At 40.8% G+C, this 17,594-nt stretch overlaps 1 protein-coding gene across 1 annotated transcript in view; it reads right to left on the reverse strand.

Moving 5' to 3' along the window:
- The window catches only part of ATP10B (ATPase phospholipid transporting 10B (putative)), a 147,729-nt gene that overhangs the window by 82,679 nt on the left and 47,456 nt on the right, over positions 1 to 17,594 (reverse strand). Inside the window, exons 4-5 of the mRNA XM_036749742.1 lie at positions 12,080 to 12,165; positions 731 to 837 (exon numbers count right to left, since the gene is read on the reverse strand). Coding sequence (XP_036605637.1) covers positions 731 to 837; positions 12,080 to 12,165 — 193 coding nt within the window. The remainder of the gene's footprint in view (positions 1 to 730; positions 838 to 12,079; positions 12,166 to 17,594) is intronic.

Below are 17,594 nucleotides of genomic sequence, written 5' to 3' on the forward strand. Positions count from 1 at the left end.
ATCCTGGTCACAGGATGGGATACAGGCTGGTCACATTCCAGGCACTCAGCAGGATTTCTGGGCACCAGGACTCCTTTCCCACTGAAAAGCCCAAAGGAAGACCTTATTCCACAAACCAGTGCACAAGTGTCTGGTGGTCCTCTAGGGTAATCTCACCCCAACCTTGAAAAACACATACAAAAATAAGAGAAAAAGGCACGGAGCTAGCTTCAAAGAGTTGTTTCCTTTACTGCCAGAGATATCTTTATCCCAGTTTACCTTACATTGGCCAGAACTTTTCACAGCAGACAACTGTGACTGTCTCTCATATATGTATCCACATGTATAACCTTACTCAGAGTCATAGGAGGGCTGGACATATGGAGTCAGGAAGTGAAAAGGGCAGAATCTCTATGGCTCCAGGCCTTAGTTTGCGTAAGAAATGGGAATAGCTAATGATAGCTAGCATTTATAAAGTGCCAACTATGGGCCAGGCACTGTGCTAGGTGCTTTACAAATATCTCATTTGATCCTCACAACAACCTTGGGAGGTGGGTGCTATTATAACCCCCATTTTATAGTTAAGGAAACTGAGGCAAACAGAGGCTAAATGACCTGCCAGCCTCACATAGGATCTGAGGCTAGATTTGAACTCGTGTCTTCCTGACTCCAGGAACATCACTCTAGGAATCGATTCCTGGATTGATAATGACTTGAGAAGGGGGTAGAAAAGTATATCAAGTGAAAAAACCTGCATAGATGACAATGCCGACCACCACCTCCGTGTTTCTGATGGTGCAACCACGGAGCAGAAGACTCTCACTGTTCAAGCCAGTCCTGGTCTGATCTGGATGTTCCCTAGGAAGAAGGAAAGAAAATGGTCACAACAGATTATCTCTAGGATTAGGACCATAAAACTGGGTGGGGTGAAAGAGGTTTCTTTCTAAGTACAGGGCAGGACAACTCAAACTAGCTATAAGTAAATGTCTCATCCTTCCTACCTATATTTATTTATTGTTATCTCTATTTATTGCTTCCGGACTCATGGGGGTAGGATTAGAAATTAAAACCTGATTACCCAGGGGGGAAGCCACCCCTAAGTTAATTTCAGTTCACTTATTAAGTACCTACTGTGTACAGAATACTATTTTGGGCAAAAGAGAGATGAAATTTAGATGTCTAAATGCCTTCATGGAGCCTACAGTTGAATAGGGTCACGTGACATTAACACAGATAACCATAATACCAAAGAGTACGTGATGGGTGCATGAGAGGTACAAGCAAACTGCTATGTGAGGTTTCAGAGGTGAGAGGTCATTAAAATGAAGAGCTCAGGAAGTCTGGAGGAGTAGATAGAAGTTTAATAGGTAATGGGGCAAAAGGACGTTTCGAGTATGGGGGAATACTGTGTCATCAGTCTGGAATTATCTTCAATACATAAGAAGTGTATTGTAGCAGGCGAGTGTGATTTTCCTTATCTTACAGATGAAGAGATATGTTCTGGGAGGTTGTAAGCAGGTAATACGCCGGGACTTTAAAGGGTGTGAAATCTTGCCAATGTGGGAATAGACTTCATTATTGTTATTTGCAAATCAACTGTATCTTTTCATCCTAGGTGATTCTTATCCACTCTCTCCAATAGATCTCCCATGAAAAATTCATCTAACATTTAGGAGCCTTTCCTGAAGGACTAGGTCTCTCTAATAATAACGAAAATAGTTAACATTTATATAGTACCTAAAAGCTTGCAAAGCATTGTATGTATCTCTCTATACATCTATATGTACATATAGATATATCTACATCTATGTGTGTATATAGACACACCCATATAGATACAAAATCTCATTTTATCTTCACCACAAAGTCGCATAATAAATGTTATTATCATCCCCATTTGCTAGGTGAGGAAACTGAGCCTGAGAGAGGCTAAGTGATTGGTCCACGTTTTTGTAGCTTCTGAGTGTCTGAGATAGGATTTGAACTCAAGTCTTAATGACTATGAGTCTGCCACTCTGTCTGCTATGCCACCTACCATACTAAGCTACCCCTGTGTTATCTCCTAGTTTGCACACATACGTGACTCACCTCTTTTCCCTTCATAAATTTCCTTGATGAAATCCATTGTGCTACTTCTTATACAATGGAAATATACCCTAGTCTACTTGCATCTGCCATGCCGCTTTCTATTGCCCTTTTGGTCACATTTACTTTATAGTTTACAATACACTTCTGAATCCATTGTGTCATCTGACTGTCAAAATAATCCTGTGACACTGGCAAATCCGGGAGAACTATCCCAGTTTTATAGATGGCAGACTGGAGGCTAAGTGCCTTGTGCCTCTGTCTCCTTTTCCCAATTCACACACTTACTACCCTACTTCAGGCTCCCATAACCTTTCGCCAGTACTATTACTTGGTATTTGTTGTTGTCATTTTTCAGTCTTGTCTGACTCTTCATGACCCCATTTGGGATTTTCTTGGTAAAGATACTGGAGTGGTTTGCCATTTCTTTCTCCAGCTCATTTTACGGATGAGGAAACTGAAGCAAACAGAGATAAGTGATTTACCGAAAGGGTCACACAGCTAGTATCTGAGGGTAGATTTGAACTCGGGTAACCTGACTCCAGGCCCACCATTCTATCCACTGCACCACCTAGCTGTCCTAGTACTGTTACAATCAAGGGCTCCTTGCTTCTTCTTTCTCTTGCCTAATCCATACTCAATAGAGTTGCCATAATGATATTCCTAAAGCACAGTTCCTATCATGTCACTCCTCCACTCAGTACTCTCCAGTGCTCCCTATTTACCTCCAAGAGCAAATACAAACTCCTCTCTTTGGCCTTTAATACTCTTCAAAACTGGTTCCGATTTACCTTTTCAGTCTTATTGTACATTACTTCCTTTCACATGTTATTTGGTTCCACCAAGTGGACCTTCTTGCTGCTCCTTACACTCAATCCTCCATTTTTGGTCCCTGTGCCTCTCTCAGGGCCTGGGATTAGCCCTCCTCACCTTGGTTTCCAAGATGCCAAGCCTACTCTGAATTTCATCTTGAATATTACCTTTTATAGCCGCCTAGCAGTGCCTGGCACATAATAGGTGCTGAATATGTTTATTGATTGGTTAATTGATTGATTTCATGGTGTATCCTTGGGCCTACCCTGAGCTCTATCTATATTCATAAAGGTAAGGCCTTTCCTGATCCCCTTCCCAGACACTAGTGCTTCCCCTATGCCCTGGTGACCTTGGATTTACTTTGGATATATTTAAATATACTTGTATATATTTAAATATATTTGTATATGTTTATATGCATATACAATATTATAATAACAATTTAGGCTTAAGATCCTTCCCACTCATTAATAGGCCATGTGATCTGCTTACATCACAGGAAACCTAAGTCACATGTGGTAGGAGGAGCTTGCTGAGAGGAAAAGGAAAGTGTGTCACAGGAAATGGAGAGAGGGCAGTTATAACTGAGGGAGAGAGCAGATGCAGGCATGCTAGCTGTGCTGTGAGTTTGTTGGTGGGAAGGCCCCAACAGGGAGTGGAAGGTTATGGGATGGTGAGACTCCATGATGTGATATTGTGTTTTAAGTTCCTTGCTGTTGTGATAAAGTGGGCTCACTGGTTTTGGGAGCTGGTTGCTGCTTGGATGGGTTGGACTTATTGGTTATGGGATTTGGTCCTCTGGTGTCTGAATAAATGTTTTACTTCTTCTACCTTCTATACGGAGAGTCTCTCATATTTTGCGATACAGAATAACATAGGCATATTCACAGTTAATGTCGATGTTGTGTTTATTGCTTTGCTAATACAAACATATAAACGTATGCTTATATGTATATGTTTAGGTGTATATGTGTTGTGTCTTCTATAGAGCTTCTTGAGGTCAAGGACCACTTTATTTTTGTCTTTGTAGTACCAGCACCTTGAACAGGACCTGGTGCTAGTAGGTGCTTAATAAATGCTGGCTGATTGATTGATTGATTGACTGCCTTGCTGTGGAGTGACAGATGCAGTATTATCTTAACAATTCTGTATCTTATAGTTTGAGGTGAGAAAATCTCAGAAATTACTTTGTTCTTGTGAGGTATGAAGCTGCCCAGGAATGGACCTGATGACATGTCCCTGGGCCCACCTTGCTATCCATCCATATTTGCCAAGACAAGGTTGTAGAAGTAACAAATGTTACTTACGACAAGAGTCTGTTTATCACAAGTTTTTTGTGACCTTCTGTGTTGATACATGATGAAAATCTCCACACCTTGCCATTCTAGCTTCCCAGGTAGACATGTAGACATGATTCTTCCTTTTCTTTTTTTTTTGTGGGGGGGGGGGAGCAGGGCAATTGAGGTTAAGTGACTTGCCCAGGGTCACATAGCTAGTAAATGTGTCAAGTGCCTGAGATCGGATTTGACTCAGGTCCTCCTGACTCCAGGACCAGTGCTCTACTCACTGCACCACCTAGCTGCCCCATGATACTTCCTTTTCAATCAGCCAGAAAGAGGATTAAAGAAGGATCAGCTGCTGCTTTCCCCCTGAGTACCTGGTTTTGTGTTTTTGCAAGGAAGATCGATTTGGATGACTTGGGATTCCTTTGTTTACAATTGACATGGTACAAAGCAATGCCTTTAAACTTCAGAACAGAATTATAAGGAAGGTTGGTCCTCCTTTCAGAGAAGAGATAAATGAAAGGTAATGGGCTTTTGGGAAAAGCAGGTGTCTTCCAAAAGGGAGTTTGTTTATTTAGACTTTAAACAAACTCTGAGCTTTAGAGAATGAATCTGTAACAATTTGCTAGTGGTCTAGTCAAATAATTTCCTTCATCTAAGTGACACAGAAAGCCACTTCCTAATCATTCCCCAGGGCTAAGCCCCAGACTTAGATTTAAAAGTCCCTGAAATGATGTTCTTCCTTCTTCAGGTCATTTATATTGGTGTTTGTGTTAAGTCATATGAGTTAGGGGTCAGTGTGCATTCTCTCTATATAACTTGAATCAAATCAAATTGAATGAAGTCCTTAGCTCTTTGTAAAGTTATTATTTCTCCCTATTCTCTTTCTTGTCTCTCTTCTCCCTTGGTCCCTCCCATATATGCCATTTCCAGTTATGTACCATATGATAGAGGCACCTACCACCTGATATGTATGAGTGCTTGTCAGGGAGCCAGGAAAACCTGATTTTGAATCCTGCCTCACATATTAACTAGCTGTGTGACTCTGGGAAAATCACTTAACAGCCTCAATGTCCTCATCTGTACAAGGAGGATTGTAATGGCTCCTTCCTCTCGCTATCATAGTAGAATCAAGTGAGATAGCATGGAAAGGTTTTTGTAGGCCTCAAAAAACTATATGAATAGCAATATGGTTGTTGTTATTGCTATTATCATTATTATGACAACAGAGGACAAGGCCAGAGAGAAAGGGAGAAAGAGCTCCTACCTTTATTTTATATTTCACTGGGGTAGAGCTAGAGCTAGCAATTCTGAGGCAAGCAAACTAAAACATACAAACACAAACAACATGAAAGGTGCCCTCATGTCACTTTTTAAATGATTAGGATGAATTATTAAGTTAAATTCAGCACTGGCTGTATGTGTGTGTTTGTATGTGGCTGTGTATGTATATATTTGTGTGTGAGTGTGTGTGTGTGTTTGTATGTGTTTTGGGAGATATCTCAGTCCTCAGGACACAAATCTCCACAATGGGAAAGACTCCAGGATGTTATCTAGTTGCAAGGATAAAGAGAGCTGGCATGCCACAAAACCACTGCAGCGGAAGTGAGCAGTGTAGGACCAGGTGGGAAGGATTTCACTTACAGAATGGCCACAGTGCTGGCAGAGCAGAGGAGACAATGAAAAGTACTAGTTGTTCCCTATTTTAACAAATTATTCTTGTCAGTTCAGTGTTACACTCGGTTGGTTTTTCCTGCTGAAAGAATATAAATACTCTCAATTTTGGCATGTTGGGACAAAGCCCAGATTGCCCCACCTTAGTTATAGCCTAGCCATTCAGAAGGTGTCTCCATGATGTTTCTGAGCACTTTGATGCTCCCAAACAAAAGATGGAGGAGACTCCAGGGAAGCGGGAGATCTTGGTTCTAGTCTGAGTTCTGATAAAACTTTCTCTATGACATTTGGCAAGTCACTTTTCCTCTCCAGCCTCAGTTTCCTCTTCTGTAAAAGGACTGGACTAGATGATTTCTAAGGTCTCCTCCAGCTCTAAATCTATGATCTGTGGCTTTGTTAGTATGCTAGAAGGATTGACATACCTGTTATTGAGACAGAATGAGAGTGAGGGTGACAGGAAAAATCAGTTTATAATCCTATGAATACATTCTTTGGGGAAGAGGGAGAGCACATTGTCTCTACAAACCTTCTTCTCCACAATTAATCAAATAGCACCGATTTGTTGTGAAGCAGTTTCTAAGCAAACAGCCAATATCAGAATAATTCACAAGTTAAATTCTTTTCCAGGTGTGATTAGGCCACTCTTGTGTACACAATCCTTCTGTGTCTCCATTGCCTATGGAATGAATTGCTAATTACTCAGCTGGTTACCTAATACTTGCCACAGCCTGCCTATAGAATGTCATTGTGGCTTTATGTTACACTCTTTCCCTAACTGGATTCCAAGTTTAACATGTCATTTCTTGCCCCAGTGCATTTGCACAGGTTATTTCCAGTCCTTGGAATGCACCTCTCCCTTTCTTTCCCCAATTCAGAATCCTTTCCTTCTTTTAAAGGCTCAGGGCATGTGGCCAGCTCCCTAAAGAAGTATTTCCTGATCCCTTTAGGTGAAAGTTTTCTCTCCCTATTTACTCTGGTCACACTGGATGTTGCATTATGCTTATCTGTTCTTAAAAATTCACTAAGTAGAATATAAGCCTATTGAGGCAAGGAACTATGATTTTTTATCTTTATATCTCTGGCCTTGAACTAGCTGGTTCTTGGCAAATGCTTGTTTCTTGAATTCAACTCTCTGTCTCATCATGGAGTGGAGGTAATACTGAGTTCTTGCAGGCTCCGTTGGGGAACATAGTTTTACTAAACTAAAAATGTTTCAAATACAGGTTTGGTATTGGATTGTGTGTCATGTAAGGATCATTCTAAGTCTGGAGGGGGGTCATCATTGGGTCTTTTAAAGGATAATCAACCTTTTGGTCACAGGAACTCTCAGAGACCTACCAAGTTACAGAAGTGTTATGATAATGATAATAGTAACAAAATCAACAATAGCTAACATTTATATAGAACTTTAAGGTTTACAAACACTTTACAAATATTATCTCATTTTATCCTTTTAACAACCCTGGGGGGATAGGTGCTATTATGATCTCCATTTTATAAACTGAGGCACCAGCTGTTAAGTAACTGCCCAGAGTCACACAGATATTTAATAACTGAGGCTGGATCTAAACTCAAGTCTTCCTAACTTCAGTTCATGATGATACCTAGCTATCTCTCTACCATCTGGAAGCATCATCCATATTGCCAAAACCATGGGTTCTTAGTTTCTTCAATCAATAGATACCGGAATTAATAATGCTAGAAGGGACCTCAGATGTCTTCTTGTCTAACTCCTTTTTCCAACTAAGGAAAATGGGAATCAGAGAAATTAAGTCATTTCTTCAGGTTTCAGAGGTAGGACTTGAACCTTGAAAGGTCCTCTGAATCGAAAGTCTATGATCTTTCCATTATATCATGTGGCTTCTCCAATATGAGATCACTGTATGTGTACTGTGACATTGAATCCAAATCCTTTCTCCCTCTATGTTTGTTTGGCTATGAGGGGCAACTTCAGAGTCAAGAATACCTGGTTTAAGTCCTGGCTCCAAAAATACTGGCTGATGAGTGTGGTCTATTTATTTAACCTCTCACTATTCCACTCTCTTAACACTACAGGTTACAGAAGACTGGTTGATCTGCTCTAGTGGAGGGAACTTCTTAATGTACTGTTCCCTCCACTGATAACACTATAAATCTATATAAAAATGGTCTAGCCACAGAAGGTATTAATGGGATAGGAGGTAGGAGGGTTGACTTTTTACAATAGTACTCTGTGGTCTCAAGTATAGGCATAGTGCTCTGTACAAACTAGGTGCATAATAAAAGTTTTTAAAACTGAGCACAAAGCACCCTCTTCTCCCTTTTTACCCAGTAAGGCTTGTGTAAAATCTGAGAATGGCCTAAAATTACAATTTTAATAAGAGAAAGACATAAGTGATGAAGCTGGAGAGAGGAGGTGCTGATCAGATTGAATAAAACATCTTTATTTGAATTGAAAAATATAAAAGAGCTACTTTGGCTATATATATACATGTATGTATATATACATGTACATGTACATATACACACACACATATGTGTGTGTATATATATATATATACATACACACACATACTTAGATTTTTGTGCAATTATTTCTCAATGTCAGCCTCTATGAATAGACAGCTTATATTTGGATCAGTACCACAGTACCTTGTTTCATTGTATGGAATAAGGTATTATGTTTTGTGATAGAGGAAGACCAAAGGCTTGTAGATTACTCAGGAATCTAATGCTGGTATATCCTGAATAATTTCTTAAATAAAAGAATCAGACAATACTAAACATGATAATCATGGAATAATATCACCAAAAATGAAATTGGCTGTTTACTAACAGGAGGTGATTACCTATGCCCTGAAGACTAATTTATGAACTAGTAAAACAAAGGTCAAAATCATCACAAACAAGAAAAAAAGGATAATGATAAAGAAAAGGCATTGCATGCAATTATAACAGCTGTTCCCTGAGCTAATCACATTAGATAAAAAGTAGAAAATAGATAAAGGAACTGGATTTGACTCTGATTATTAACATTTTCCTCAGACCTTTAACTGCTATAACTTAGTTACCACACCGAGGAGGCCAAAAGAGCTCAGAAAACAGTTTACCCAGCCGATATTAGATCTCTTTGCCAAACAGAGAGAAATGGCAGTCAATGGTAGAGTAGGTTTTGAATAAAAACTCAATTTGTAAAATGAGGAGGTTGGGGGAAGATCACAAGTACTATGACCTCACAAAAGAATGAAAGGCGGTAGGAGAGAAAATGAGTTTGCAAAAAGCACAGCATAAAGACCAATAGCATTTATAGCTGAAATTGAGGGTAGAAAGTGGTGGGAACAAATAGGAGAAAAAAATGAAACAGGTACATTTTAATCATTGTCCACTATGGTCTTTAACCTCAGTTCTGTTTAGGAATGTTAAAGGATCCTCTGAACTTGTCTTTTTGAGTTGCCATATTTTGCAGAAAGACTGGACCCAGAATATGCAAGAGACCCTCTGAATGTGTCAAGTATAAAGGCCCGCCACTCCCATCCCCCTCCTGCCAAACAGACATAATTTGTTGTTTGCATTCCAATATGGACTCCCTGTGTGTCCTTGGGAGTCAAGACAGGTGCCAATCAGTCCTCATTCCTCTGAGAAACTGCTCATACACCTGGGACCCTTGTAGATAAGCAGAGCATTCTATCTTCATAGGCTAGCAGTTCTGGAGGGAAAAGAATACAGCTTTTGCCATCATCTTGCTCCTCCCCTTTGGGAGGGGTTTTGTCTTTTTCCCACCTTTACTATACCTTTCCTCCTCCCATGCCATGCCCCTTTAGGTAGAGATTTCTGGTTTCTCCTCCTCCCTTTGTCTTACTGTCATAAATATGCAAACCTCTGAATGGATTGTGACCTCTTTGGGCTCCACATGCATGTTCATTTCTCTTGTAATAAACCTAATTTTCATGTAAGTTTCATAAAGTTGTGATTGCCTGTTAACAATGTACAATATACTAAATGAAGAAGTGGAAATGGAACTCAAGGAGATTAAGTCAGAAAGTCATAAAGAAGAGCTTTGTTCTTGAGGTGTCATGATTTTGAAAATGTCAGGGGAATCAAATTTCAGTATATCTAAATGAAGGTGGAAGACTGCAAGTGATTGGAAAAAATCATAAAAAGTTTATGTCTTCAGAACTGTGAGCAAGAAGACATAAGCAACTACTAACCAGGATGTCTACTTTCTGATCTGTATGAAATCTTTATGAAACAGATCTGTAAAAATGAGCAGGCTGGACTAGATGGCCTTTGTATGCAGTCTCTTCTAGATCCAGAGCAATGATCTTATGACCTACACAAGTACAAAATGTATCTTTGATGAAAATATGATAAGGGAACAGGAAGGCTTTTGCAATGATTTTCTAAGAGAGACCACATCTTCACAGTCAAACAAGAAATGAAGAGAAGGAAGACGTTGTTGCGTTTACTGAGTGATATCTGGACCAAAATGCATCCAAAGTGTCTCTTATGAATATGCTAAAATCACATATGACTTTTTTGATAAGTGTAACCACAAGGGATAGCTTTGTTCAATAAATCTCTGATTATCGATGTCAAATGAGGCAGAAAAACAAGGAGATGTATATTCACCAAAGCTATTTACCACCATCACGGATGATGCCCTACATAGAGTCCAAATGGAAGAGGGATTCCCTCTTGAAGGTGAAGTCCTTCAGAGGCTTCTGTTTGGGGATGATATAGTGCTGAACTCATAAGTTCTTGGAATAACTACAAGGCTAGTTCACTGAGATCCTTGGCCACTCAAAAGAGATGCATTTAATGATTCATACAGGAAAAACTAAATGGATGAAGAATACTTATTTTCTCAGGCTATAATATGCAGTTGGAAGTCCCATCCTTTGGGTTAGTTTATCAGTGTATCTGGCTTGGACAGTCATTACAGAAAGAAAATGATCTGGGCTTAGAATTGAATAGGAGGAAAAGAACCTGCTGGACTACCTTTGGGAAATGAAGCATCACTTTCAATAGTTCCTAGTTGTCACCTGACACAGAAATTCATCTTTAGGTCATCAGGTAATGCTGAATGGGTCTGTGAATCATGGAACACCATAATCTCCGAAGAATCAAAACTGTGGGTAATCCAAAGGACAATGGAAGTATGCACGGTGGGTATAAAGTGGATTGTAGCATATTACCAATTATGGTTTATGTGCAAAAATTAACGTAAAATGTATCACCCAGGAAATGTATTACCAGCAAAGGTGATGCCTCAGTCAGTGGTGTCAAGAGGAAATAGAAACAGATCCTGACAGCCTGCATATTGACTAGAAAACCACAAATTAACATTATCTATGTTACATTACATTTGAGCTGTGAGTCCGATGCCTCTGGCCTTGGTCATTTATCGAGATGAAGGGATGAATGAACTCAGTGCTCCACTAGTACCCAAAGAATTTGTAGCTCATCTAGGGAGGATTTATGGGACAACAGAGACAAGAATAACATAAAATGAGAAGGCCAGGATACATAGCTTTGTATTGTAAGCACAAAGCCTTGCACACAGTAGGTACTAAAGGGATGTTTGTTGAAGTGAAATGGAGGTATTAAAAAGATCATAGATCCATCGAAGTATTAAATTATAACACTGCAGTGTTTTACATTTGTAAGTTCTTGGTTTTTTAAACGTATGCCAGAGATACAGTACTGGTACATTAGAAAGAGTATCGGGCTTTGAGTCAGAACATTTAGTTTTGAATCTCAAGTCTGGGCAAGTTGCTTGACCTGGGTCTCAGTTTCCTCCTCTTTCAAAAGTGTATTCTAACTACTTGTACTACCTGCCTTACAGGGTTGTTGTGAGGAAAACAGTTTGTAAGCCTGAAAGAGTCGCTGAAACGTGAACCTGAACGTGAACTCAAGTGTGAGCTGCTGTTTGATCCCTATTTGACAGACAAGGAAACTGGGAGCAGGTAAATTAAGTGACTTGCCCGAGGTCACGGGGTTAGCTGGTGACAGAGCTGGGATGAGAACACAGAATTTTTGACTCCATATTCAAGGTTCTTTCCAAAATACGACGTTGTTAAATGAATTATAAAACCGTCTGAGTAGCAGACAGGCTTTTTCAATGTCAAACTCCTTTCCGTGTGGTAGAAATTGGTGCTCTGAACCACAAATGTCTACCAAGTCATTTCAAGAAAATATTCCAAGTCAACAGTTACAAGGACAAACAAGGGACAATGGCGAACAGCACAGGGCCGTTGGTTACTTACATATAACCTTTGAATTTACTGAGGTTATTGTTGGGCTTCTCACACACGATCTTGTTCTGAAAGAGTTCTGGTTTAAACTGAGGCTCCTGTAAGAAAGATTATACCATGAGTTTATCTCGTTGGATGGACCCAGTTTTTAATAGGATCATCAGACAAGCTAATCACTATTAGAACCGTTCCAAATTAGCAGGCCAGCAAGGGGTAATCCCTTCTTTGTCATCATCTGAGAGTTGTAATACAGTGGAAGAAAAAGTTAAATCCTCATTATGGGAGAAAAAAGCCACCAAAGTCACCAGTGTGTACTTGAGAGCCCAGCAAAGTATACGATAGCGGTTGTCTAGTCTGAGACCCACTCCATTGCCTGCTGGGGCTTATATCTCTTTAGATCCTCCCTCCCATTTTTAAAGGATAATATGGTATAATAGGAAATATATAAGTGTGGGAGGCAGGAAACTTTGCAAAGCCTACTCTGTCTCTGCTTTCAAGGAGCCTCCATGCTATTGGATGGGGATAAGGCATGTATGTAACTAGTAGCAGGTATGGAATGACAGGGGCAAAGGAGAAAATGGCATCTAGGAAAATTTGAGGGAGACATTGCTACCTTGAGTGGGGGAGGGACCGGAGAAGGCTACGTGGAGGAGGTGGTACCTGAGCAGAGCCTTGAAGGATGAGAAGGATTCTGACAGGTGAAGATGAGGAGTGCTTTATTTGGTCTCATGGCTTGAGATAGAGCAAAAATCCAGGCTCAAGGATTTACAAAATATTGGTACTTGGGAAGCTAGTACAAACATGAGCTTTATTATTATGTAGCACAGCAAGCAGGCAAAACCAAAAGCATACACACACACACACATACACACACACACATACACACACATACATACACACACACACACACATGCACACACACACTATATGACAATGCAGACAGAGATTTGGCCACATACAGGGCCAGGGTCACTCATGTGACAGAAGGAATCATGTACCATGGCAAAAGTCTCTGTGGAAGTATATACTTAGAGTGGGTCTGAGCAGGAAAGTTTTATACCTTAAAGATGAGTTTGGCTGAGGACAGGTAATCGATTTCAGATGTGGGAGGTGACATTCTGAACCACACTCAGATGTGGTAGTGAAAGGCTCCAAGTCGCTTATTGATACCAGACTTGGGGAGAAGAGTTTCCTAATTGGGATCAGAAATTGGGTGAGGCTCTGAATCTGTGATGGGGAACCCAGAAATGAGTGTTGGTGTGGAGTTTCATCTAATCAGGACAGCACATTTGTAGCACAGGGTCAGGAAGAGTCAGGACATAGGATAGGATAGGACAATTCAGGCTGTCATTGCTTATTGTTCGTGGTCATGAAGACTACCTAGCCTGAGTGACTCTGGATTGGCGTTCTATCGCTTATAGTTCCAATATCAAACAATATATTTGAAATACCCCAGTTTTCATGAGGAAGGAGTATATGAATTCCAACAGGATTGTGGAAATGGACTATGACAGGAAAGGACATGTGGAGTGGGTGGAACAGCTAAAACAGTTTCATTTGGACTGGAACGCAGCCTGGGTGAAGGGAGTCAGGTAAAATAAGATGGGAAAAGTAAGTTGAAGCCATACTGCGTAGGTAGGACCTTGAGTGGCCGCTGATGAGAACTTTGCATTTTGTCATAGAGATAATAGGGAGCCACTGATGTTTTTATTGTAAGGATAAAATAAGATGATAGGATTGGAACACTTTGAAAAGTAGTTATGCCTATTTAGGGTGGTAGTGGTGGTGTTTTATGCATGGTATAGTCAGAAATGTGAAAAAAAATGGCAATTTAAGGTTTGCAGAGTGCTTCATAAATATTATCTCTTTTCATCTGCAAAACAACTCTGGGAGTTACAGATGAGGAAACTGAGGCAGACAAAGGCGAAGTGACTTGCTAGAATCACACAGCCAGTTAAGTGTATGAGGCAAAATTTGAACTCGGGTCTTTCTGACTCCAGGGCATCTAGGTGGTACAGTGGATAGAGTGTTGGGCCTAGAGTCAGGAAGGCTCATCTACCTGAGTTCAAATCCAGCCTCAGACACTTCCTAGGGCGGTACGACCCTGTGCAAGTCACTTAACCCTGTTTGCCTCAGTTTCCTCATCTGTAAAATGACTCGGGCAAGGAAATGGCAAACCGCTCAAGTATCTTTGCCAAAAAAACCCCTTAAGTTGGGATACGAATGAACAGCAACTTGATTCCAGCTCTAGCACTGTCATTCGCTCTATCCTCGGAGCTCCTAGATGGTGTTTCTGAAATGCAGTTCATGAGGGGGCTTATTCTGGGGAGCCCCTTGAAATCCCCCTTCTAAATATGTGGCATGAAGGATCGATTTGTCGCTAAGTTTCATCAAGGGCGAATACATGGGAACAAAGGCAGCGGTCCCCTCTCTGAGTTTCTGTTTGCTCATGTCGAAAATGAGGATGTTCAAACTTGCTCCATTTATCTCACACCAAGGAGATAACAGGCATAGTGGTATGATGATCATAGAGTGGGAAGTGATGTTAGAAGGGTTCTAGTCCAACCTCTTTATCTTACAGATGAGGAACGCGAGATCCAAAGAGGTGGCCACTTGCGTGACTATACGAGGTCACATAAGCATCATATGGCAGAGTAAGGATTAGAACTCAGCTCCTTCCATGGCACCCCCTGTGAGGAGGTTTTGTAAGTGGTAAAGCAGGATCCCAGTGTAAGCTACGTGACTAACCACAAACAGATCTGAGCTCCTTCAGGGCAGGGCCTATTTGTTGCTTTTCTTTGTATCCCCACCATTTTGTGGTACTTCATAGCTGCCTTTTGACTGACCATTATGATGCAAAAAGCAAGACTTTAAAAACAAACCACAAATGTATTGTCCAAAAGATCTGTAGCATTGGCGGATTAGATAGGGCACCAACATTTAGAGGGTGCTCGCCGTTGTACTCTTAGGGCAGAGGAGAAATCACTGAAGTTAGCACTCGGTTAGCAAGATTAGAGTAGAAAGGCGTCAGGTTTCCTCCCCCCAGCAGCTACATCCCAAGTGTGCTTCTTTCTCATCCATCATCACAGCAGCCTCACAGTCCCTGTCTCTACCTCCTTGGGCCTTGTTTCTCTTCCAGGATTCTGTGCTTCCCTTGCCCCAATAAATTTGTCTTCAAAAGTTGGTTTGAGGGCATGTTTTTGTCCTGTTTGCTTGGCACCCAAACCGAGCGGCCACATTCCTCATGTCTGAAATAAATCACTTATCAACTAGCTTCTAAAAATAGCACCATTTTCCCTCTTGTATTAATTCTTTCAGGCACGAGAAAACTGCTGAGCTTTGAGATGGTGACAAATAATGTTGTACACTGCTTCACCTGCTTTTTGCCCCTTGCCTCATTACTGGATTTGGAAATCCAAACTTACCTCAAATGTAAATGTGAGTTGAGTAATAGGACCCAATGAGCCCTTGAGAATGGTGCTCTTCCGTAATAAATCTCCCTGCCCTTAATTTTAACCTCTGGGTATCAGAACATTAGGGATAGAAGGGATTTTGGAATTTGTGTTTTCTTGACGAGGACCCTGAAGTAGAGAGATGTGAAGTGACTTACTGAAGGCTACTCAGGACTCCTCCAGGGTTAACAGCTCAGGCCACCTGTCTCCAAAGCCTTTGCTTTTCCCCCTCTACCACAGGATGGTAGGCCAATAGAACCTTCCTTCCTTCCTTCCTTCCTTCCTTCCTTCCTTCCTTCCTTCCTTCCTTCCTTCCTTCCTTCCTTCCTTCCTTCCTTCTTTCCTTCCTTCCTTCCTTCCTCCCTCCCTCCCTGCCTTCCTTCCTTCCTCCCCCCTCCTTCCTTCTTTCTTCCTCCCATCCTTCCTGTCTTTCCTTCTTCCTTCCATCCCACTCTCTTTCCCCACCATCCTTCCTTCCTTCCTGATCCAGGAGATAATAAGAAAATAGTGGCTATTGAGCCATTGAACAGGGGCATTACAGTCAGACCTATGATTTAGAAAAATCACCTTGGTAGTTAAATGGACAGTAGACTGGAGCAGGGAGAGCCTTGAGGAATGGAGACTAATTAAAGGGTGACTGAAATCACTCAGATGACAAATGATGAAGGGTTGAATGAGGGTGGTGGCTTCCTTTCTATTAATGTTCTTTAACAAAAATCATGTTCACTTCCCAATGATTCCTCTTTTTTCCGCCTCATGCTTGCCATGGAAGACTCCATTGGGAAAAAAAATTAAGCAAAACAAATCAACAAAATGGCCACATCTGACAACACACACCCCTCATTCTGTGTCTAGAGCACACCTCCTTTTAGCTAAGAGGAAGGAGGTATGCTTCATCATCAGTTCTTTGAAGTCACAATTGCTCACTGCCAAAATTGGTTGTTTCTGCCTTTATAACACATCTTCTGTCCACGTACACAGCCACCACCCTCGTTCAACCTTTCATTATTTCTCATTTGGACTCTTGTAATCACCCTCTAATTAGTCTCTCTCCTCAAGGCTCTCCCTATTCCACTCCACTGTCCACATAGCTGCCAAAGTGATTTTCCTGAAGCCTAGCTCTATGTCATGGCCCTGATCAATGCTCATGGTTTCTTTAGTACCTCCTGGATCAGATATAAACTCCATTTTGCATGCATAGCTGCTCTCTACCTGGCTATCTTTCCAGATTTGTGTACTTTACTCCCACATACTCTATGATCAGCTAGACTGGTCTATTTTCTGTTTCTCAAACATGCCATTCCATCTTCTATCCCAGTGCTTTTGTACTGGATGCCCCTCATTCCTGGAATGCTCTGATCCCTTCACCATCATCTCCTAGTTTTCCTAGCTTCTTTCAAGACTGAGCCCAACTTTAATCTTCTGTAGAAAGTCTTTTCCTGGTCCTTCTCTGAGATTATCTTCTATCTACTATTTATCTAACAAAGATCTGGCCAATTTACATGTACACATTGTGGAAACATATTAAAAACACCCTTCTTAGTTTCTCTAGAAGTATTAAGAAATACTATATCTATCTGGCCTAAAACTTTCCCCTTTGGGAACATGAGAACAAAATCTAAGGCCTTCTTTAGAAATGGAGTATTGGTGATAACAAAACTTAACTCTTGTCTGGATAGTTTCATTGCTTTCCCAACCTCTGAAATGACTAGTGCCTAAGGACAGAGTTTTCTCTTCTGAAATACAAGATTAAGATATTAATGACAGGAAGGGGAAGTGGGAGACCTTTTGTGATACACTCATCTTTTCCAGTGGTAATCTCATCATACCATGTAATCAGCTCTTACTCATAAGATGGACCCTGCCAACTGGTGGCCTGTCATATAGTTTAAAATCTACCAAGAATGCTTGATTAAAATAAATGCTTTGTTCAGGACTTAACACTGACTGATGTGACATTAAGCATATGATATATTAAGGGAGGATAGATGCGAAACACTGGAAAGATACTCAGTCCTGATGAGGAAATGCTGAAGAATAATGGAATCCATCAAGTCTTAGTCTGATGACCCCTT

The sequence above is a fragment of the Trichosurus vulpecula genome, chromosome 3, assembly GCF_011100635.1.
Source record: "Trichosurus vulpecula isolate mTriVul1 chromosome 3, mTriVul1.pri, whole genome shotgun sequence".
Classification (NCBI taxonomy): domain Eukaryota; kingdom Metazoa; phylum Chordata; class Mammalia; order Diprotodontia; family Phalangeridae; genus Trichosurus; species Trichosurus vulpecula.